Source organism: Drosophila kikkawai, chromosome 3L (genome assembly GCF_030179895.1).
Source record: "Drosophila kikkawai strain 14028-0561.14 chromosome 3L, DkikHiC1v2, whole genome shotgun sequence".
NCBI classification, from domain to species: Eukaryota; Metazoa; Arthropoda; class Insecta; order Diptera; family Drosophilidae; genus Drosophila; species Drosophila kikkawai.
In genome coordinates this window covers 24383308-24405006 of record NC_091730.1, presented here as the reverse complement: position 1 = coordinate 24405006, position 21699 = coordinate 24383308, and the positions used below count along the sequence as shown (strand labels likewise).

The window sequence follows — 21699 nt, the reverse complement described above, 5'->3', positions numbered from 1 at the left end:
AAAAGAGTCCAATATTCATATCTTTAAACTGAAAAAGTCTCGAAAAATATAAAAAGGTTAAATAGTCAAAAGTCTCAATTTGATTTCAAACATTGTTACTCTTTATTGCTGATATTGTTAACTAAATACAACAGTGTTATACTTGCATTACGCATACTTGTACAGTTTATAATTTATAAATATTCACTTGGCTTTTTTATATAGCAACACATTTAAACTCAGGCAGATCTTTGCATTTGGGAGGTTACAAAATAAATGCGAAATCTCATACAAAATTGTTGCCTTGCAAATACGTGTACAAAGTTCTCATTCTCCCGTTAGCTATGCATTTCTCATACTAATCTCCTCAAGTTTCGGATTCGGTATAGAATAGTGTCTTTATAGATCTCTCAAAAAGGGCCTCACAAAATATATCGGTATAAAGCGTGTTTTTTGTTGTGGTTTCTGGTGACATTGATGAGGAGGATGTTGGAGGAAACCGGTGCGGCTCTTAGGAGGTGGCTCAGTGTAATCAACTAAAGGTCTAAACATGTCCACATTCATGTATGTTTATAATAGTTAGTTAGTTAGTTACATTGTATATAAAATCAGTACACATTCATGCTTGTATATTGAACCTCTTGTTAGCTTGTTTGAAAATATTTTGTAACTACTACACACCCATCTAAATAGAATCGCGGCACACGCCTAGGTATACACATATATGTTGGTATATAATTTGATATATCGTACAGTTATAATTAGGTGGAGATTGACAGGCCCGTTGTTCAACTTGGCATTGGTACCACCTGGGATTCTGTAACGTCTACATTTGATTGTGTTGTGCGTGGGATAGCCTCGAAGATAAAGTTAGACATATATACTATATACGACATTTCTCTTTCCCTATCTAACCACGTAGTGGTTTGTGCTTCGAGTTCTTTTGCTTAAATTTCCATCGGGGATCACATTTAGGTTTTACAAATAATAAAGTATAGAGCTAAAGCTGCCCATCAACGTTTCCAAGTCGATATCATTTGAAAATTAAAGACGGACAATATAAATTCTAAAACCAAACATATTTTTGGTCACATCTTTTCGGGTAGAAGCCTTTTTTTTAAATGTTAAGAATACCTCCTGATAATCAGTGGTTCTTGGTTTGATAATATGATTATCATAACATCTTTTGGGAGCTTCTAATTAAATAAATCGAATTTGAATAGAAATTTATAATTGATAATAAATATAAATTATAAACCATGTATGGTTTTGAACTGGCTAGACTTGGAAACGTTTCGAGGCTTAATATCTTATATGATAATTTAGGTCTTCAGGGGAAGACAAAGTGGAATTTTTTGTTGTGCTTCGACTTTTGAGCAAAAGAAATGCTTCTGGGCAAGGCCCTTAAAACCTTTAGGACTTAGGATGAAACAAGATGTTGGTTGATGGGCTACAGACCGTGTTTGCGGGGCGGAGATGGTTATAGTTTTGATTATGTTAGGATCACACTCATCCTTTATTGCTAGCCTAGTCCATTAGTCGAACTCCAGCCTGAACGTCATCGGCCATGCTGACGCCCTTCTTCTTCTTTCCTTCGGAGGGTTTTTTTTTGGTTAGGATCAGGGTCTCTGGCTCATCCTGGGACTGCTGTCGCTTGCCATTGCCAGAGGCCCCTGCAACTCCGCCGCCTCCTCCACTGTTGCTCCTCAGTTTGAAGCGCGTCGTGGCCGCCGCTGCATTGTTATTGGCACAATTGCAGATTGCATCGAAGATACGCACCACGAATCCGCGGGCACGGTTCACCACCTTGCCGTTCTTAAAATCTGGTATGGCGAAACCTGAGAGATTAGTGCATCATGCAGAGAGCAAAAAATACGAGAAAACGAAAACCAAGTTCAGTGAGAAGGCAAAAGACAAGTTAAGTGCAACAAAATATGGTCATGCAATTCGAACTGGCACATTCGACAGGGGAAAAATGTTGTAGTAATTACTGGACCTTCCGCCGCTAATGGCATCTGCCACCTTACTTCCCCCCATTTAGGCTCTTTCAGGCTCCTGGTATGGCTTATAGTCAATCCTAAAATGGCCTGATTATGCCCCTATATGGTCCGGACAAACTCTTTACTTTCCATTAGTACATCGACTTTAAGTCCAAAAGATCCAAGATCCGAAAACCAATCACAGGTCACACAGTGTAAGTTTCATTTTCTAAAGCTCGAAGGATCCAAGGATCATCTAAGAGTCTTTAATGATATCGGCGAGACAATTCTAATATATTTATGTTTAAATCAACAAAAATAAGTAAAAACTGGCATGAAGGTTGAAATATGCATATCTCTCTCAGTTTTTGTTTAGTAAATGTTCTTATCTGAGTCCGTTTGCCGTTTAATTTAGTGAGAATTCGTCAAAACTCGCAGATTTATATAGTGCGTTTACGAATGTATTTAGCGATAATTTCGTTTTATTACGGTCTGTTGGTTCACTGGGTTACTTAAACAATAAGACGTTTATTAAAAGGAAAAGGATGCAACGGATTTGTGTTTTATTTGTTAAAAAACTGAATAAGTTTATCCCATTATATTGAAATAAAATCTTTGAAAACAATTATACATATATGTATTTACATGAAGTATATAATGTACAAAATATGCATACATATATGTATAAACATTTTCAACCTTCGATTCATGCTTTTTTGTGAACTGGCCCTATGCATCTATGAACCCATCGCGAACTCTGATCCTTTGTCAACGCTGCACAAAGCGCGAAGGCTAAGATTAATGCACTTGGACAGCTGCTTTGTATGCTTGGTTCGAGCCTGCCCTCGATTCTTGGCACACATTCAAGGCTTTAAGCAACCTTTCAACCTTCTTTGTTCGATTTTCACACACACACAGCCTACAAGGAGCAAAGCCAAGATGCGGCGGCCATAGGGGGAATGTCACAGAAGCTAAAAAGCAATACAAGTTATTGAACCGCACGGCGGGTACTTACTCTGTCGCTTTTCCTTGCCCTGTAAAAAGAAGTTAAAAGTGCTTAAGTCTATGTAGCTTGAATTATAGTCAAATATGCGTAGTCAACCTGTTGCGATTTCTGGCTCTCAACAACTCGCCTGTTGGCCTCCGTCTCAGCTCGCTGGACTACATCATCGAGCACCTCCCGCAGAGCGTCCATGTTCTGGGGATTCTGTTTAAACGCCTCGATTCGGGCTTCCAGGGACTCCGTTTCGATTCCATCCGGACTATCCGGAGACGCAGGTTCGGGATCCGCAAATCTGGCATGCATTTTTGTTTTTTTTTTTTTCTTTTATAGTTTTCCTAGGAGTTTTGAAAATTCCGCAAGAAATGGTCCGTGCTGGGCCTTTGTCCTCCGTTGGGTATCGGTATGTACTGTAAGGACTGTTGAGCAGAGCTCTTTGTGCGTCTGCCGTGGAATGTGGTGGAAAAATCAATAACCAGCCACTTGAGAGGCACAGGCTCGCACATGCGTGGTAGCTGCGTAGCCAGGTTTTTGAATGTACTTGGGTTGAATGGTGTGCACTGGAAACAAAATGAACCTATTTAGTAATACAAAATATTAGGGTAAGGTGGGGTAAAGCCGACCTAGTAAATGGTTTTGGCTATAAAATGCTTATTTTACATCGGATCAAGTCTTTATATATACCAAATTAAAGGTTAGACCTTTGCGCAACTTTCTATGCATAGCATTTTATTCATACCTTTGAAAAGTTTTGAGACACAAGCGTTTTACGAAAAAGTTCATTTTTGCTATGTTCAAAAATGATGGGGTAAACCCGACCGCCTATGTTTTTGCTTGATTTAGTACAGATATAACCTAAATATAGCTTTTGCAATGATATATCAATCAAAGTTATGTTATATAATGGTAATAAAGATAATAGAATTAAAAAAATGAAAATAGCAAAAGAATTAATCAGTATCATCTGATTCGCTGCTCAAATAGCTTGCTGGCGTTTTTTGGTTCGAGTTGAACGTCTGGTTGGCTGCGATGTTGATGGTTTTGGTGTGATTGTTGTTTTTTTTTGGATTTTTTGCGGCAGGATTTACCTTACTATTTAGAGGTCGGATTTGCCCACGACGTAATTTTTCATAAAAACGCAATTAAAAAAGAAATTATGAAAAAAAATGAACCAAACTTATATGCACTTTGTAGGACTTTATTCAAAGAATCTAAATCCACTTACCTTTTCATGCGATAACTTTGACAAAAAGAAATATCCTGCAGTTAATTATGCACAAAAATGAAAGTCAAAATTGTGAAAACAAACTTGTTGTCGTTTGACCATCTCAATGTTGACTAATAAAATGGTGTCATACCACCATTTTCATTGTTTTCGATGCTCTACACGACAACACTAATATTATTTTGCGTAGTGCTTCCGATTTTCGAAAACAGAGGGAGGTCGGGTTTACCCACACTGTCGGCTTTACCCCACCTTACCCTATGTATGATAATAAAATAAATAAAGGTTGGGCTATTATGTTCCAATTTATGTGAGTATTGGGTATAAAAACCTAAATCTTACATGGCTGGAATGCACAAGAAAACGATTCCATGCAAATCTGGCTAGGAACATGTTGAGCAACATCTACTCATGTTGCTATCACTTTTGTGTTGCCAAGATTCTGCATGTTCAAAAAATGTCCAATGAACCCTGGAGTCAGGTTCAGTTCAAAGTTCAAGTTGAAAATGAAAAGTAAGGACGTTACGCATCTTACTTTAATATTGTCACTGGTTGTGTCCTGTGGGTGCCCGGGATAGAAAAAGTTTGTTACGCAAATTAGAATTTAAAGACAGATGTATTTCAATTGAAACGATTCCTATAAAATTTAATCCACTTAAAAAGGATATAGATATATAAATTTTTTTGTCTGTGTAGTGACTACTTTTGGGGTAGGTTCCCGTTGTTTCTTAGATTTATTCCATATACGAAATGTTTATTCAGGCTACGCGCAAACGTTAGCTACTCCAGATGCGAGAGATCGTCCTGCTCTGGCGGGGCGCGCACGATTTCCGTCTCAATGATCAGCGAGCTGGCATCTAGGGCGCTCTGAAAGATTCAACTGTTATACCATCATCTGCTGGCGCTTCGCTACCGGCACTAACACACACATTATCGTTGCTCCGTTGCGTGGCGATGAGGCTGTTGCCGTTCCCGCTTCCACCGCCACTCGAATTGGAGTTCGAGTTGGAGGCATTGGCCCCGTTGGACGCCGCGGAGAGGACAACGCTGTGCGGGGAGCTGCCCCGACGCACAACTTTTGCCTGGCCCTGTTGCTGCGGCGAGTTCTGAGTGACAATGACGAACTTTTGCGGCGGCTGGTTGGTCTGAATGGCCCGAATCTGAGGCAACGCCGACACCCCGGGACTTCTGAAGATGAAATAGTATTAGTGTAGAAACTAAAAGTTAAGCAATTTCCCTACCCCTGTCTCTGTCCCTGTGTACTGGGCATTGACACTCGCCCGATGGTGGTGGCCGTTTGGGCTGCACTCGTGATGGGCGCCGTGTTGATGGTGTTGGACGAAAGGGTCACAATGCTCGTAGCTGGCGCGTTACGTACTTTTACGACCGCCTGGCACAACGAGGGTCCAAGGAAGCCAAAGTCGTTCTTGTACTCCTCCGCCGTATCAGGAGCGGCGCGCATCTGCTTGAGGATCGGTGGACAGCACTTCTGCAGCATAGCACGTATGTGGCCGGCGGCAGTCTTATCTGTGTTGCTGATGGAGGTGCCCAGCAGATGGGGTTCGATGCGTTCTGATATGAACTTAAGACGGGGTATGATGAACACCTTGATAACCTCTCCTCCCAGCTCCGATAGCCCGGCAATAGAGCCGTAAAGCGACGACAGATGGGTCTTGTCGTTCTGCAGGGCCTTGCTGAAGATGCTATACAGTTGAGGGAACGCAAGAAAGTAATTTTGATTGAAATTGATATCAATGAAAAGGATAGTTACCGCGTCACACGTGTTTGCAGGTTGTTGGTTAGGGTGTTGAAGGTCTTGCAGATCTGGGCCATCAGGCGGGAGGCGAAGTCTCGCAGCGCCCAGTGATTGTCCAGTTCCGGCCTCATGCAAAGCTGCTTTGACACAATGCAAGTCATCACAGAGGGTATCAGTTCGTGCAGCTATCGGAGAGGAAACAAGTCTTAGATATCTATATGAGTCCACGTCTTAACAATAGATGCCTACGTATTTCTCCAGAAAGAGAGACGGATTGTCCAGCAGCGCCCGCACCATTCGCATGAGGTAGATGAGCAGCGCCAGATTGTTCTGCACCACATTGACCTTGACGCCCTCGGCGATGAACGTGCACATGCGGGGCAGCATCTCGTGCAGGCCGGGATCAGATCCCAGCGACTGCAACGCCTCGCCCCTTCTCGGCTCGTCGGATCCCACGCAGGCCTCGGTGATTTCCTTGTAGTACAGCTGCTGCTCCACGGACAACTCGTGCGTGGCCAGCTGCTTGACATGGATGGTCTCCACGTTCTTAAGCTTGTGGATCTTGCCGGTGGTGGGCTTGCCAGCCGCATCCTTGTTCAGGCCCTGGTCTAGTTTGATCACTGGGTTAACAGAGTCCAGGAACTGGGAGTCCTTCGAGAGCGGCGGCGGATTCTCAGGGACAGTCGGCTGGACCCCCTCCACCACAAACCAATGTGAACGTAGCGTGAGGTCCAGCGGTATCTTCACCGAGTTGCTCGACGTGATCTCGTTCAGGTCGATCTCCTTGTCCTCGGTGAAATGCAGCTCTCGGCCGCCGCCGGATGCAAAGCGGAAGGGGATAAAGTCCTTGGACACGAATCCATACTGCGGCTCCACATTACGCACCTTCAAGGACATGTCTATGTCCCGCACGGAGAGCTTCTGTCGCTTGGCGTGATGCATAAATTTCGCCGCATCCTGCACAATTCTCTTCAGTTTAATGGACACATCTTCGGCCAGTTCCTTGGCGGCGTCATCCGACAAAGAGCCCACGCCGATGCTTTCCGCGATCACCTTCATGGACTCCGCCGATATGCTGGAGCCGTACAGCATGGAGGCGCTGTTCGCCTTTGCAGGTTTCCCACTCATTTCCTTGCCTTTTTACAAAATAAAACAAAATTGTTTACCGAGCAGAAAAATATTCCCAACTTGGTCTGGCAACATTGGTCGCTCAAAAACGGAAAGGATGGCATCACTGCGTGCGTTTCCAGGCTTTTCGTCAACATTGCCAGATTGTTCGATCATGAGCGATAGTCTGGTATATGCGTTGGGTTTAGTATTTTTGTCATGCCATTTAATTCTTCGCTACACGCGGGCACACTTAAATAGGCCAAAATAAATTTTATTTATGTTCGTACATTTTTGGTTGTCTGGCTTTTTGTTGTTGCGCCACATTAACAATAACAATTGAAGTGCGCACCCACCGCTGCCCGCGACGCGAAGTTGTCAAGATTCTGCAACGCACTCCTCTGTGCCACATGCGAAAGGCGTTGCAACGTTGCGTCGTTGTCATCGGGAACAAAGCAGCAGCAGGGAAAAGTGAAAACGGCGCCATTTTAGAAGCCACGGCCAGGCGCAAGAAAAGTGCAAATGCAATGTGTAATATAATAGTTCGCCCGCTCACTGAAAACCCAACTCTCGATTAAAGCCGCGAGTGAAGAGTGCCAAGAAAATAACTAAGCGTAAGTGGGGAATACTTGGTGTTTTTTTTTCGGACGTCGTCGCTGTGCGTGCTTTGACCTACTTTAAATGCGATTAAAAGAGCAACAAAAAACACCTTGGCTAATCTCTTGCAGCTCCCAAGCGACTACTCCAAAATATGAGCAGTGGCCAAAATGAGACGGCAGCAGCAAAGGTTCTGGAAACGCAACGCGCACAAGAATCCGGCAGTGAAAATGAGGCAAGTCCACCTAGTGGTACGTAATGGTATATAATGTGTAATGCTTCTCACCCAAAAGGAAACCGACTCCATTACGGATCAGTCGAGCCAGTCGAAGTCCGCGAAATCCGCCACCCAGTTCAGCGTGCAGCGTTCGGATGCCGATGGACTGCGCATGAGAATCTCAGCCATCCGCCCCCTGCCCCAGCCCCAGCCCCTGGCCCCTGCTGCAGCAGGAACCGCAGCAAGCGCAGCAAGCAAACCAGTGGCGACCAAAAAGCATCCCCTGACGCCTAGAAAGATGTCCACGCAGGACACCGAGTCCGGCGGCTGCTCCGAGGCCAAGAACAAAGCGGCCAGCAGCAAGAAGGTGAAAGTCAAGCGCAAGAAGATTCCCAGCACGAGTGCGATCAGCAAGTCGGAGAGTTTGTCTAGATCTAAGATCAAGAAGCACAGCGCACAGGTCTCGGCGTTCTCCTCGGATTCGGAGGACGACCTGCCGCTGAAGGTGCACCAGCAGAGGGCACCTCGACTGCTTCTAACGGCCATCACTCAGGCGGCCCAGTCCGCCAGCAAGCCCGCCCTGGACATTGGCATCTCCTCCAGCGACAACGAGCTGCCCAGCCTTGTGCAGGCGGCCATCAAGCGGGTGGAAAGCGATACGGAGGACACAACAGTGGAAGGTAGCTTTCGGAAGGCGGCCAAGGCCAAAAATGTACCCCAGTATCAGTCAACGCTGCTACAGGACTTCATGGAGAAGACTCAGATGCTGGGTCAAAGCGGGAACGCAAAACTTCCTGAAGGGACAGTGGCCAATGCTAAAGCCAAAGAGGAAACCGTCCTGCAGGCTGCCAATCCTCGGAAGCGGCGAGGTAGACCGAAAAAAGTGATTCCCACGATTCCTCCCCCCGTGAACTCTGGGCCTGCCGTCAATGAGTCTGCAGATTCGGGTGTAATTAGCACCACCAGCACTACGCAAAGCACCACGCCCTCCCCCAAAATGCAAACGGAGAACATTGTGCCCACGGGAGCGCAGTTGCCGGCGTCCAGCAGTAAGCCCAAGATGGATATGGCGTACTTGGACAAACGTATGTACGCCACGGAGCGGGTTCTGTACCCGCCGCCAAGGAGCAAGCGGAGGCAGAATAATAAGAAAACCGCCTCCAGCTCGTCCGCCAAGGAGGAACTCCAGCTGGATCCTGTGTGGCGGGAGATCGATGTAAACAAAAAGTTCCGGCTGAGAAGCATGAGTGTTGGAGCAGCTAGTGGCCCTGGACCGGGCACCACCATTTGCAGCAAGATCCTGGCCGCCAAGAGCGGCTACGTGTCGGATTACGGAAGCGTGAGGCATCAGAGGAGCGCCCACAACCACAATTCGGGGTACAAGTCCGACGCCAGCTGCAAGAGTCGGTACAGCACCAAAAGCTGTATGAGTCGCCGCAGCAGGGCAAAGAGCTGTGGCTACCGCAGTGACTGCAAGGAGTCCGGAAAGTCCGGCCTTCGGATGAGGCGGAAGCGCAGGGCATCCATGCTCTTGAAGAGCGCTGCAGACGACCCGGTCGAGGATCAGGACATCCTGCAGTTGGCTGGCCTATCCCTGGGCCAGAGCAGCGAGGAGAGCAACGAGTACATCAGCAAGCCGAGCTTACAGAGCCTGCCCACGACGAGTGCCAGCAAGAAGTACGGGGAAATTAATCGTTACGTGACGACCGGGCAGTATTTCGGTCGCGGGAGCAGCTTGGCCAACACAAATCCGGATAACTTCATCAGCAAGATGATGAATCAGCGAAAGGAGACTCCGGCTCCGAGCAAATCCTCCTGCAAAATTAAATCCCGCCGCTCGTCGGCGGCCAGCATGTGCAGTAGCTATGTGTCCGGAGTGTCCCGGATGAGGCGCAGACACCGACGGAAGAGTTTCAGCAACAACAAGTCGTTGAATATTGATTCCAAGCTGCTGACCGAGATCGAGATTATTACGAGCACCTTTCACGCGAGATGTCGCATTCAGGATGACCGACTGACTGGGAGCAGTGGCAAGGAGAAACTAATGGCCGATGCCAACAAACTGCAAGCCACGCTGGCAGCTCCCAGTCCCGCCCAGCAAGTGGCTCTGACCGGGGCGGGGGGGTCGGCGACAGCGCTATCAAAGCCCCTGAAACGGGCGTTGAAGAAGCGTAAGCTCAGTGAGCCGCTGGTGGACTTTGCCATGCTCTCAGCCAGCGCCAGTGGAACGCCCAATGGCAGTGGCACGAGCAACGGCAATGCCAAGAGACGACACAAGAAATCGCAGAGCAATGACAGCTCAAGTCCCGATGATCACAAATTGCCGCTGAAGAAGCGTCACTATCTGTTGACACCGGGAGAGCGTCCTCCGGCGGAGGCGGCCTTTGCCAATGGAAAACTGAACGCAGAGGCTTGGGCAGCGGCAGCAGCGACTGCTAAGAGCACCGCATCAACCAAGTCGCAGGCTCAGTTCAATGCGAAGACCGCAAAGTCCGCTCTGACGCCCAAGAAGAGGCATCTCCTTGAGCAGCCCGCGTCCAGCGGAGGAGCGGCCTCCTCCGCCAGCAACTCCCCCCTGAGGATTGTTGTAGACAACAACTCCATAAGTGGTGGCAAACTACTGGACATCAGTCCCAGCTCGCTGTGTTCCCTTAAACAGCAAAGGAGAGGTGCATCGGCCAAGCAGAAGGTGGCGCCCGCCAAGGATTTGGCTCAACTGTCCCAACAGTCTCCAGCCTCCGGTAGCTACCCTCCCCCTGGGGTGTTTGAACCCTCCGTCGAGCTGGAAATCCAGATACCCATCGGCAAACTGAACGAATCGGTAATAACTAAGGCAGAGGTGGAATCGCCACTGCTATCAGCATTGGATATTAAGGAGGATACCAAAAAGGAGATTGGCCAGCGAGTTGTGGAAACATTGCTCCATAAGACCGGAGGCAACTTTCTGCTGAAGCGCAAGCGAAAGAAGATCAACCGCACCGGTTTCCCTACGGTGCGCAGGAAGAAGCGGAAAGTCAGTGTGGAACAGCAACCAGCAGCTACCTTGATGGAGGAGCAAGAGCAGGAGGAGATGGACCCCGACGATCAGCCACTGCAGAGCATGAGGGAAACCAGGAGCTCCAGTAGTGCCCAAGTCCAAGCCCATTCGCCGATGGATTGCGAGAGGGTGCCCCAGACAGGAGAGGCCAGAGAAAACTTTGTGGCCAGAAGTAATCAGAGAGCGCCGAGATTGTCGGTCGTGGCTCTGGAGCGCTTGCAGCGACCCCAGACTCCTGCCGCTAGAGGTAGGCCCCGCGGAAGGAAGCCCAAAGATAAAAAGCTGCCTCCACCACCCATCACTCCGGCGCCCCAAGCCGTACCAGAAGTGAAGCCCGCCAGGAAACGTGGACGGCAACCCAAGAAACCACCAGTAGAAGTGCCATCACCCATGCTAACGACTGCACAAAGGAAGCCTAAGCTGGAGCCAAACATAAAACTACCAGCTGGCGTTGATCCCAACACAAATTTCAGTTGCAAGATTCGTTTGAAGCGGCGAAAGAACCTGGACACGGGATGCAATCAAATCACCAAGGCCAAGGCGGCTGTTGAACCAGAAATTCCACCGGAGGTGCCCTCTACCCAGGAGGAGATCGATGCCGAGGCGGAGGCAAAGAGGCTGGATACAATTCCCATCGAGCATGATCCATTGCCTGCCAACGAATCCCTTTACCCCTTGCCACCCGACTACGCCAGTTGCAGTGATACCAGCGAAGACAAGGCATCGAGCAACTCTCTGCGGAAATTGGCAAAGGTAAAGAAGACCTATCTGGTGGCCGGGCTGTTTTCCAATCATTACAAGCAATCGCTGATGCCGCCGCCAGCGAAGGTGAACAAGAAGCCGACTGGGGAGGAGCAGCAGCACGCCGCGTCCGGAAGTCTTCTGCCACCTCCTCCGTATTGCGAAAAGTATCTTCGAAGGAGGGAAGTGGACTTTGAGCTGCCTTACGACATCTGGTGGGCATATACAAACTCGAAGTTGCCCACTAGACATGAGGTGCCATCGTGGAATTACCGGAAAATCCGCACCAATGTGTACGCCGAGTCAGTGCGTCCAAATATAGCTGGATTCGATCCTCCCACCTGCAACTGCAAGAACCAGGGCGAGAAAGCCTGCTTGGACAACTGCCTCAACCGCATGGTATACACTGAGTGCTCGCCCACCAATTGTCCGGCGGCAGAGAAGTGTCGGAACCAGAAGATTCAACGACACGCCGTGGCTCCCGGAGTGGAGCGCTTCATGACGGTGGACAAGGGTTGGGGAGTGAGGACCAAACTACCAATTGCCAAGGGCACTTATATATTGGAGTACGTGGGCGAAGTGGTCACCGAAAGGGAGTTCAAGCAACGGATGGCTAGTATTTATCTGAACGATACTCACCACTACTGCCTCCACTTGGATGGTGGACTCGTCATCGATGGCCAGCGCATGGGCAGCGATTGTCGGTTCGTTAACCACTCCTGCGAGCCCAACTGCGAAATGCAAAAGTGGAGCGTCAACGGACTGTCCCGAATGGTGCTCTTCGCTAAAAGAGCCATCGAGCAGGGGGAGGAGCTGACGTACGACTACAACTTTTCGCTGTTCAATCCCTCGGAGGGTCAGCCATGCAGGTGCAACACGCCCCAGTGTCGTGGCGTCATCGGCGGCAAGTCGCAGAGGGTGAAGCCCCTTCCCGCCACTGAGGCCAAACCGGCTGCGGAGGGACCTTCGGGCAGAAACGGACGCCAACGGAAACAGAAAGCCAAAAAGCATGCACAGAGGCAGCCGGCGGGCAGCAAGGAGGCGGCAGTGTCGGTAACCAAAATGCAGCCACTGTCCGAAAAGGAAAGGAAGCTGGTGAAGCAGTTCAACATTTATTTAGTGAGGAATTTTGAAAAGGTCAGTCAACCCCCTTAAAAACCATCACATTCTGGGATTATATTCAGTTTCGTTTTCTTTCCAGATTCGCAAGTGCAAGGCCAAGCGAGCTGCCGCCTTGGCCCTGTCTGCACCTACAGCTTCCGCCACATCACCAGCACACGGTGCCACCAATGGAGATATTCCTGGACGACGACCTTCCACACCATCATCCACCTCCCTGCTGGCTGCCCAAATATCGGCGCTCTGCACACCCCGCAACATGAAAACCCGAGGACTCGCCCAGGCCGTTCATGATCCCGAACTGGAGAAGATGGCCAAAATGGCTGTTGTTCTGAGGGACATCTGCAGTTCCCTAGAAACACAGAAGATGGCCGATCTGTTGACCACAGTCTCCAGCAAGAAGAAAAAGTCAACGAAGAATCTGAGCGGTAAATCAGCGGGATTGACAGCTGTAAATTCGCGTGTGGAGTTCAGGGCCATTCAATCCAGAGTGGAGCAGGGCCATTACAAGACACCGCAGGAATACGATGACCAGATGCAGCAGCTCTTTGTGGAGGCCAAGCAGCAGCATGGTGACGATGAGGCCAAGGCCAAGGCCCTGCAAGCCCTGAAAGATTGCTATGAGCAACTGAAGACGGCCAATTATAGTCAACTGGTGGACATTCTAGGCGATCCGGGATCCCTGCAAAGCTTTAAGCCGAAGGAGACGTTGTGTCAGGAAGAGGTGGCGCCGAAACTAGTCGTGAAGAAATCGCCAGGAGCTGGTGACAGAGCTTCTCCACTGGATCCGTCGTTACCGATAGCCCCAGTGGTTCCAGTTGGTTCCCCCGAAGAGGATGTGATCCGTTGTATTTGCGGCTTGTACAAGGACGAGGGATTAATGATTCAGTGCGCCAAGTGCATGGTTTGGCAGCACACTGAGTGCACCAAGGCTGACATCGACGCGGACAACTATCAGTGCGAGCGGTGCGAACCACGAGAGGTGGATCGCGAGATTCCTCTGGAGGAATTTACCGAGGAGGGACACCGCTACTACCTCTCCCTGATGCGCGGAGACCTGCAGGTGCGTCAGGGCGATGCTGTCTACGTCCTACGGGATATTCCCATCAAGGACGAGGCGGGCAAGGTCCTGCCAGCCAAGAAGCACACCTACGAGACGATCGGAGCCATCGACTACCAGGAGTGTGACATTTTCCGGGTGGAGCACTTGTGGAAAAACGAATTGGGCAAACGTTTCATATTCGGCCACCATTTCCTGCGGCCCCATGAGACCTTCCACGAACCCTCCCGTCGCTTTTACCCCAATGAAGTGGTCAGGGTCTCCCTCTACGAAGTGGTGCCCATTGAGCTGGTCATTGGACGCTGTTGGGTCTTGGATCGCACCACCTTCTGCAAGGGTCGCCCCATGGAGTGCGTTGATGAAGATCATTGCTACATCTGCGAGCTGCGCGTGGACAAGACGGCCAGGTTCTTTTCCAAGGCCAAGGCCAACCATCCGGCGTGCACCAAGAGCTATGCATTCCGCAAGTTCCCCGAAAAGCTTAAGATATCCAAGAGCTATGCGGTAAGTTCAAAGCAAAAGTGAAACTGGGGGTAGGGACATAAGTCCGCGACATAAGTCGGAGATATGTCGCTATGCCATGAAACTGATGTCGTAACATTCCTTTTTAACTTTTCCCTTTAGCCCCATGATGTGGATCCTTCGTTGCTAAAGACGAGGAAGCAAAAGACTGAATTAGATGTAGGAGTAGCGGCAGCAACTATGCAAAAGGTAACAGGAAGGCAGGAGCAACATCATCAGCCGAAAACGGTAGGGAGAAAGCCTCGGGGGTATGTAGCGGCCTCAGTGGAAGCCCGTGTCGTAACGCCAGTGGCTCCCAACAGACAGGTGATTAATTATTATATACAATTAATAAATAATTCGTAACTTATTTATTTTTAATTTCTTCATCTTTAGGTGATTAAAAAGAAGCGCTCGCGATTGGAAAATGTTCTGAATACAGTGAAGCTCAAGTGTCTGGATGCACAGACAGCCCAGGAACAACCCATTGATCTGTCATACCTGCTGTCCGGCCGAGGAGCGCGGCAGCGGAAGACCCAGCAGTCCAACAGCAGCAACAGCTCGAGCTGCTCGAACTCGGCAGTGGCCAGCTCAACCTAACAGATGTAGCCAGCGAGTTGGCTAAGCCCTGTACATATACTACATACGCGTAAAGTTAGAGGCATTGCTTAATATTTACGAAACTTCAATTAAGAAACGGCACGTAGCCATGTAAGACGTAACGGTGATAGTAGTAATTCTAGGTCGTACATTGTTATGAACAAATTTCGTGAATAGGGTCTGCCTAACCTGGCTAAGATGGAACGGATGATTATGAAGATTTTGAATTATTTATACTCGTAAGGATTTATTTATATGTATGATAATACTTTAAGCCACCACCACGAAGCCCCCCATTTAGATGAATTTCTTATGTTTTAAATAGTTTATCGCGTTTCCAAGATTCATTTTGTTTTACATACTATCTATCCTCTTTTTCAACATTTTTCAATCCAACGCGTTTGAATTTTGCATTGTTATTTTAAATTATTATTGTATTATGTTATGGCTGCTTAACGGAACTATGTCAAACACCCAAGTAGGACAACTCATTGCGCTATTAGTTTATAATTAATTTCAAATTGTTATTAACTGCTAACACAAATTTAAAAATGAAATAAATATATATTTTCATTAAATATGGTGTGTTTACAATTTTGAACTGTGGCGCTTCCACTAAGCAAGTATGGTAAACTATGGCAGGTTTTGTATGCTTAGCGTTTTCCAACACTGTTGTCATGGACGTACCTAAAAGGGCCTGATTAAGGGGGCGTTGAATTAATATTATTTTTACTATAAAATTCCAATATCTCCAGAATATTTTGTCAAAGTTTCTCATCTATAATAGCAATGTTGACGAAGTTATGCGTATTTGAATGAAGGTTGGTGGTTTGGTGTTCAATGAACGAGCATAAAACAATTTAAGAAGCTCTCCTGAAAGATGCCATTTTGAAAGTGTACATGGTGTACATGGGCGATTACTCTCAATCTACTGGACCAATTGTTTTGAAATTAAGAACATAACTTCATTAACTAATTTTTAATTTATTATATTTTTTTAAACAAAATAGCTTAAGTTTTGTTTTGACTCCCAATTTTGATTCTGTGGACATGTTGAGAAATTCCCTATAATCCCTATACATCTAAATATTGTTTAATACAAAATTCAACACATAATTGGTTAAATGCTGTTTTATAATATGGTATTTAATTTAATAAGCTCATTTTTCTGTCTTACACCTCATTAACCATACTCCGAACTAAAGGAAGCCTAAAAGGAAGAATTATTTGCTTTTAAAATTGGGAAATAATTTCGATTAAGCTAACTGCTGGTAGGTAGGTAACTGTAGAGTTAATTTCCGTTAATTTAGTATTTTTTTATTAGCAGTTTTGCTTATTTACCCCTTGAGAGAGTGTCCAACAGTTGTTGCCTACGCCTCTGCTTCGAGGGAACATATGTTCAGTTTAACCAACCATGTTTTGTAATATTTTAAAACGCTCTTTTCAAGCGAATGTAAAGAATGTACAAACCTTCAGTGTGCTGAGATGGAGCAGCTCCAATGGCCCCCAAGGCGACATCAAGGATGCACTGGACATAGAGGCAAATCTATTCGGGAACTCGGACTTGAAGCATGAGCCGGTAAACACGCGGGATGCTTTACGCAAGAATCGAACGAAGTCACTTGGAGCTAGAAAGAACAAGGAACCCACCGTTTCTGTTCCATTGGTTTCGCGCAAGATCAGCGCTGTCCCTGCTCCACGGGCATCTTCCAGCCCTGCCCCATTGATAAAGGACAGCGAGCTTAATCTGGAGTTTGTGCGCCTCACCCTGCACGATCCACTAACCAGCACCCTGCTGACCACAGTGCGCTCCCGCAAGCGTCGCGACAAGAACCGGCAGATCATCATCGAAGGCAGACGCCTCATCAGAGAGGCCCTGCAGTGTGGCCTTAAAATGGAGGCTCTCATTTTCAGCCAGAAGGATCAATTGGCACAGATAAAGGAGGAAGTGGGCAGGTCCCAGCTGAAGAGGGGCTCAAAGATCTACAAGGTACCGCAGCATGACCTTAAAACATGGTCCTCGTTGGTGACTCCTCCCGGATTGATGGCCATTTTCGACAGACCATCGGAAAAAGGTGTAGAGCAAAACCTGGCAGAGCAACAGCAACTGGGAACGCGACCATTGCCCATCACAGTGGTGTGCGACAATATCAGGGAGCCGAATAATCTGGGAAGCATCATTAGAACCTGTGCGGCCCTCCCGTGCAGACAGGTTGTAGTCACACACGGCTGCTGCGATCCTTGGGAATCGAAAGCCCTGAGGGGAGGATGTGGTGGTCAGTTCCGGCTGCCCATTCTCGATGACGTTACATGGGAGGAGCTCTCTTCAAGCATTCCCCCAGAGGCAGCAGATAATTGTAATGTGTTTATTGCGGAAAACAACCCAGAGAAGCGGGCCAACCACCAGGCAATAGATTATGCAGAGATTAGCGAAATAGGAGCCCACAATCTGGTCATCATTGGCGGGGAGAGTCATGGTGTCAGCGAGGAAGCATACAGGTAAGTGGAAAGACATCTCCTGGCATAGCAAAATCGGTATCAAACCCTTTTATTTACTTACAGTTTCATGAATTCAGTGGGTGGCGGTCAAGGAAAGTGCGTCTACATACCGTTGGCAGCTGGAGTCGATAGCCTGAATGTGGCGTCTGCGCTGACACTATTGCTCTTCGAGTTGCGAAGAAAACTGACTCAGCAAACTGTTAGCAGCATCTAGTTTGTTTTCTTTAAATTTGCTCAAAATAATAGTATTTAAAAGCATAAAACCATCACACCATCGTCGTTCTCTTTGTGTCATAGACATAATATAAATTTATTGCTAGGCTGTTTCACAAATAGATAAATAATTTACGGTAATTAAATTCAACTATTAGCTTCGATTTCCTTGTAAACCTCCTGCTTATATTCGTCCAGGCCACCTTCAATGGCTCTCACCGTGCGATTGCCACACACCCAGAGCTCTTTGCAAACGACTTTGATGAGACGCTCGTCGTGGGAAACCAAAATAACGCCGCCCTGTCCAGGTGGAATAAGAAAGAGTATTAAATACATTGGGGGACATTGATTACTCGTGAAATATGCACCTTAAAGGCATTGATAGCCCGGCCCAAAGCATCAATGGTCTCAATGTCCAAGTGATTTGTCGGCTCATCCAGCACTAGGAAATTCGGTTCCGCTATTGAGAGAATACCCATTAAATCCGAAGTCAAAATAATTTGTAGCAAAAAGAGTCTTACCCATGCACATCTTCGCTAAGGCCACGCGTGACTTCTGCCCACCAGACAAGCTAGCAATGCTCTGCAATGCCAGGGGTCCAGATATGCCGAAACTGCCCAACTGACGACGATACTCCTCATCGGGTCGTCCGGGAAACAGCTCTGCCAGGACGCCCACACATGTCACGTTCATGTTCAGATGATCCACATGGTGCTGCGCGAAGTAGCCGATACGCAGCCCGCGGTGCAGCACAATATTTCCGTAGATGGTACTCAGCTGACCAACGATGATCTTCAGCAGCGTCGACTTGCCCGCGCCGTTCTCACCGACAATACAAATACGCGAGTCCGAGGTAGCAGAGAGATTGACGCCCTTGAAGATGGGCAATGGATCTTCGGGATTGTAGCGGAACGACACCTCCGAAATGGCCAGCACCGGAGGGTTGAGAGGCTCCACTTCGGGGAACTTGAGCGTGACAACGGTCTCCTTTTCCACCGGTTTCAGCTCGGGGCTGCATAAAGATGTTACAGTTTAATCATTTTTAAATAGTAGCTTATAGCCATAGCTTACAGTTTTTCCAGCATCTTGATTTTGGACTGCACCGAGGAGGCACGATTCGCATTGTAGCGGAAGCGATCGATAAACTCCTGGACATGTTGTCTGTGAGCCATTTGGGCCTCGTACTCACGTCTCTGAGCCTTCAGCTTCTCCGTCTTCGTCTTCTCGAACTGGTCATAGTTTCCCCTGCAAGATTGTTATTAACATAAGATTTCATTGAACTGCGTTAGCGCCTTACTTGTATGCCTCAAGTTCCTGGGAGTGCAGATGTATGATGTCCGTCGGTACGGTGTCCAGGAAGTTACGGTCGTGGGATACGACCAGCACAGTGGTGGGCCACGTCTGCAGATAGTTCTCCAGCCAGATGATGGCCTTAATGTCCAACATGTTCGTAGGCTCATCGAGCAGCAGCAGGTCGGGCTTGGAGAACAGCGCCCGGGCCAAGGCCAGGCGCATACGCCAGCCGCCTGAGAAGGATTTGGTGGGTCTCAGCTGCATATCCGCATCAAAGCCCAATCCCTTGAGTATCACAGATGCACGGGCCACCGCCTTGTCCGCCTCGATGTTCTGCAGGGCCGCGTATGTTTCGCTCAGCTCGTTGGACAGCTCAGAATCCTGCACGCCACTGTTCAGCGCAGCCAGGATTTCCTTCTCCCGAGTGAGCAGTCTCGTTCGCTCCGTGTCGCACTCCAGCACGCTATCCACCGCGGGTGTGTCATCGCCCACCACTTCCTGCTCCACATGCAGCACCGAAATGTGCGAGGGTATCTGCAGTTGCCGCTCAGCAATCATCCGCAGCAGCGTCGTCTTGCCCAAGCCGTTGCGTCCCACCAAACCGTAGCGCCGTCCGAAAGACAATAGCAGATTCGCATTTTGCAGGAGAACTCTGGCGGGGATTTACAGTAGTTAATGGTGCCTCGATGGCTCTGTTGCATAACAAAACTTACTTTTCTCCAAATGCCAGGTCAAAGTTCTCGATTTTAATGTCCATGGAGCGGTTGAGGCCTTTCTGGTCCAGCTTGGTGTTCTTCTTGTTGGTGACCTGTGAGGCTGTAGCTGTTTGTAATTTCACTGCCACGGGAATCATGCCGTGTTTGTTGACTTCCTGTCGCTTCTCCTGCTTCTGCTGTAGCTTTGCCTCTGCCTTCTCCAGTTTTTTTGAGTCCACTTTCTGTAGGAATAGGATGATATTGCACTCTGAAGATTGCCGAATCTACCCCGAGGCGAGACTTACATTGGCACCATCCTTGTTGACCACCCAGATGCTCTGCATATCCTTGTCAAGACGCTCCATGTTCTTGGCCATCTCCTCGATGTTGACCGGCGCATTCAGCACCTTGCGCTCCACGTTGACCCCGCTGTTCTTCATGATATTGAGGAACTGCTCGCACAGCTCTCGGACGCTCTCCTCCGGCCGCTCACAGTCCACGCTCTGGAGGATGTCCCCCACCGCATCGAAGATGTCATCGCCGGTCTCGAAGTCCTCCTCGCCTTCATGAAACAATGCAAAAAACGCTTAATTCCAAGCTTGGTTAAGAATCGTAAGCCACTTACTTCCGGTGAGCACTCCCACGACATAGGTGAGCAGCTCGGAGTCGATTTTGGGAAACTCTCGCTGCAGAATGCTCGTGTAGTCGCTCATATCGGCTGCTGTTGTCTTGCGTGGCGGGCAGTCGGATCCTACAGTTGACCTTGGCCGCTAACACGCTTTTTAATTAACTTTCCCGACTTTTACACCGCAAACGAAAACCAAAAGGGACAGCAGTGTGGCCGTATCACAGAGGTTCAATTACACCGTCGTTATTGTGCGGCATTTCCGGTGCACTGCAAAATATTTGTAAACTTTCATATTGAGGATAATCTCAGCAATGACATTATGGGACATTTATATATACCCCTCCTTTACCAAGCCCGTAAGTAACTGAGAATATTATCACGATCCAGTGATAAAGTCGGTATGATGGAATGTAAACAAATTCAGATTAGCAAAATAATGTACACGGTGCAATAGCCATACAAATGGGACTATTAGTTGTCGTTTTCCTGATAGGTACATTTTAATGGTACAACTGGCAAGACAGCTGACTAAAACAAAATGGATCAAAAGTATACCCCTAATATGTTGCGTTTATACTGGCATGACACTGCCGCATTAATTAGAGAGCCAAACTCCATATAAAAAAAACGGTGTCGAAAAAAAAAAGAAGAACTTTTAGACACGTCGTTTTTTTCGGTACTCTGACGACGAAAATGAAGCCTGCGAAAATTGAATGGCGTTGCCAGATCAAGATAGTAAACAGTTGATATCGCGCTGTCTAAATAATTCATTTGATTTATTTAGACACCCCTAATGGAGGGAAAGTTGAAGGAAAAAGGTGGCATTGATAGGGGCTGTCAAGGGGAAGCCCATAATATGGAATTTAACCCACAAAGGACATTTTAATGCCATATTTATTAATATTTTTAATATTTTTTTTTGAATATTTGTTTACAAACAGCTGTCCAGTGTGACCAAGGAAAATCCTTAAACGCCATAAAAAGTACATTTTCATGGAATTTCCTTAATTTTTTGGTCACACTAGCTCGGTAGCGAAATAAACAGCGATTCCGCTGTCTAATTTAGACAGCGGGTTTTTCTCGTCAGAGTACTAGGCTTAAAGATTTGACAGCGCTATAGCGTTTTACACAAGTGCGAGCAAGACGACTATATGGGGCTCTAATGCATTAGAATAATGCATTAGCTACTTCATTGCCGCGATAATCGATAGATCTACATAAAATATACCAGATACTCGATAACAAAATACGGGTTTAATGAAGAAAATTGTTTTTCTCGTCAGAGTACTAGGCTTTAATGAAGAAAATTGTAATTGAAAAATGTATTAGCCAGCTCATTGACAGTATGGTCTCACAATGAGAAGTTTATTTTTATATCATTTTGCTGGTTTTTGAACTGAAAATATATTAGAAAATTAGCAAAAATAATATGTTTTGCGGTAGCAAGGTTCTT

The 21699-nt window shown here is 47.4% G+C and overlaps 5 protein-coding genes across 8 annotated transcripts; 2 read left to right on the top strand and 3 right to left on the bottom strand.

The window, feature by feature from the left end:
• Nucleotides 1-124: 124 nt before the first annotated feature.
• On the bottom strand, nt 125-3712 carry LOC108083243 (uncharacterized). The gene is made up of 4 exons (XM_017178949.3): nt 3698-3712; nt 3061-3518; nt 2974-2992; nt 125-1817 (listed from the first exon to the last, which is right to left on the bottom strand). Exons 2-4 carry the CDS (start codon nt 3262-3264, stop codon nt 1507-1509), a joined length of 534 nt encoding a protein of 177 aa, XP_017034438.2. The 5' UTR covers nt 3265-3518; nt 3698-3712; the 3' UTR covers nt 125-1506.
• A 1068-nt stretch (nt 3713-4780) lies between these two features.
• Taf6 (TBP-associated factor 6) lies at nt 4781-7156 on the bottom strand. Of its 4 annotated transcripts, none has more exons than XM_017179029.3 (5): nt 6189-7156; nt 5955-6124; nt 5425-5886; nt 5107-5371; nt 4781-5050 (listed from the first exon to the last, which is right to left on the bottom strand). In XM_017179029.3, exons 1-5 carry the CDS (start codon nt 7065-7067, stop codon nt 4964-4966), a joined length of 1863 nt encoding a protein of 620 aa, XP_017034518.1. In that variant the 5' UTR covers nt 7068-7156; the 3' UTR covers nt 4781-4963. The 4 variants fall into 4 exon arrangements, with proteins under 4 accessions (XP_017034518.1, XP_070142176.1, XP_017034519.1 ...); XM_070286075.1 differs by having other exon boundaries at nt 4781-5063; nt 5113-5371; XM_017179030.3 differs by having other exon boundaries at nt 5113-5371; nt 6189-7155.
• A 128-nt stretch (nt 7157-7284) lies between these two features.
• Nucleotides 7285-15473, top strand: ash1 (histone-lysine N-methyltransferase ash1). Its single transcript, XM_017179001.2, has 6 exons — nt 7285-7660; nt 7775-7878; nt 7937-12775; nt 12840-14321; nt 14442-14645; nt 14715-15473. The coding sequence occupies exons 2-6, from the start codon at nt 7798-7800 to the stop codon at nt 14916-14918; spliced, it is 6810 nt and encodes a 2269-aa protein (XP_017034490.1). The 5' UTR covers nt 7285-7660; nt 7775-7797; the 3' UTR covers nt 14919-15473.
• Nucleotides 15474-16285: 812 nt separating this feature from the next.
• Nucleotides 16286-17781, top strand: LOC108083290 (rRNA methyltransferase 3, mitochondrial). The gene is made up of 2 exons (XM_017179020.2): nt 16286-17417; nt 17481-17781. Exons 1-2 carry the CDS (start codon nt 16333-16335, stop codon nt 17629-17631), a joined length of 1236 nt encoding a protein of 411 aa, XP_017034509.1. The 5' UTR covers nt 16286-16332; the 3' UTR covers nt 17632-17781.
• Nucleotides 17698-20485, bottom strand: LOC108083289 (ATP-binding cassette sub-family F member 3). The gene is made up of 8 exons (XM_017179019.3): nt 20244-20485; nt 19924-20180; nt 19637-19860; nt 18928-19575; nt 18702-18875; nt 18152-18642; nt 17999-18090; nt 17698-17930 (listed from the first exon to the last, which is right to left on the bottom strand). The coding sequence occupies exons 1-8, from the start codon at nt 20329-20331 to the stop codon at nt 17778-17780; spliced, it is 2127 nt and encodes a 708-aa protein (XP_017034508.1). The 5' UTR covers nt 20332-20485; the 3' UTR covers nt 17698-17777.
• Nucleotides 20486-21699: the final 1214 nt, after the last annotated feature.

Excerpts from the sequence above, each read along its gene's own strand:
- LOC108083290 (XM_017179020.2), top strand. The coding sequence starts at position 16,333 with ATGTTTTGTAATATTTTAAAACGCTCTTTTCAAGCGAATGTAAAGAAT. Across the intron at positions 17,418-17,480 it reads GTCAGCGAGGAAGCATACAG|TTTCATGAATTCAGTGGGTG; the intron begins GTAAGTGGAAAG and ends ATTTACTTACAG.
- LOC108083243 (XM_017178949.3), bottom strand. The coding sequence starts at position 3,264 with ATGCATGCCAGATTTGCGGATCCCGAACCTGCGTCTCCGGATAGTCCG.
- ash1 (XM_017179001.2), top strand. The coding sequence starts at position 7,798 with ATGAGCAGTGGCCAAAATGAGACGGCAGCAGCAAAGGTTCTGGAAACG. Across the intron at positions 7,879-7,936 it reads AATCCGGCAGTGAAAATGAG|GAAACCGACTCCATTACGGA; the intron begins GCAAGTCCACCT and ends CTCACCCAAAAG. Across the intron at positions 12,776-12,839 it reads TAGTGAGGAATTTTGAAAAG|ATTCGCAAGTGCAAGGCCAA; the intron begins GTCAGTCAACCC and ends TTTTCTTTCCAG.
- LOC108083289 (XM_017179019.3), bottom strand. The coding sequence starts at position 20,331 with ATGAGCGACTACACGAGCATTCTGCAGCGAGAGTTTCCCAAAATCGAC. Across the intron at positions 20,181-20,243 it reads CGTGGGAGTGCTCACCGGAA|GCGAGGAGGACTTCGAGACC; the intron begins GTAAGTGGCTTA and ends TGTTTCATGAAG. Across the intron at positions 18,643-18,701 it reads ATCAAGATGCTGGAAAAACT|CCCCGAGCTGAAACCGGTGG; the intron begins GTAAGCTATGGC and ends ATCTTTATGCAG.
- Taf6 (XM_017179029.3), bottom strand. The coding sequence starts at position 7,067 with ATGAGTGGGAAACCTGCAAAGGCGAACAGCGCCTCCATGCTGTACGGC. Across the intron at positions 6,125-6,188 it reads CTCTCTTTCTGGAGAAATAC|CTGCACGAACTGATACCCTC; the intron begins GTAGGCATCTAT and ends CCTCTCCGATAG. Across the intron at positions 5,051-5,106 it reads GGAGCAACGATAATGTGTGT|AGCGCCCTAGATGCCAGCTC; the intron begins GTTAGTGCCGGT and ends TGAATCTTTCAG.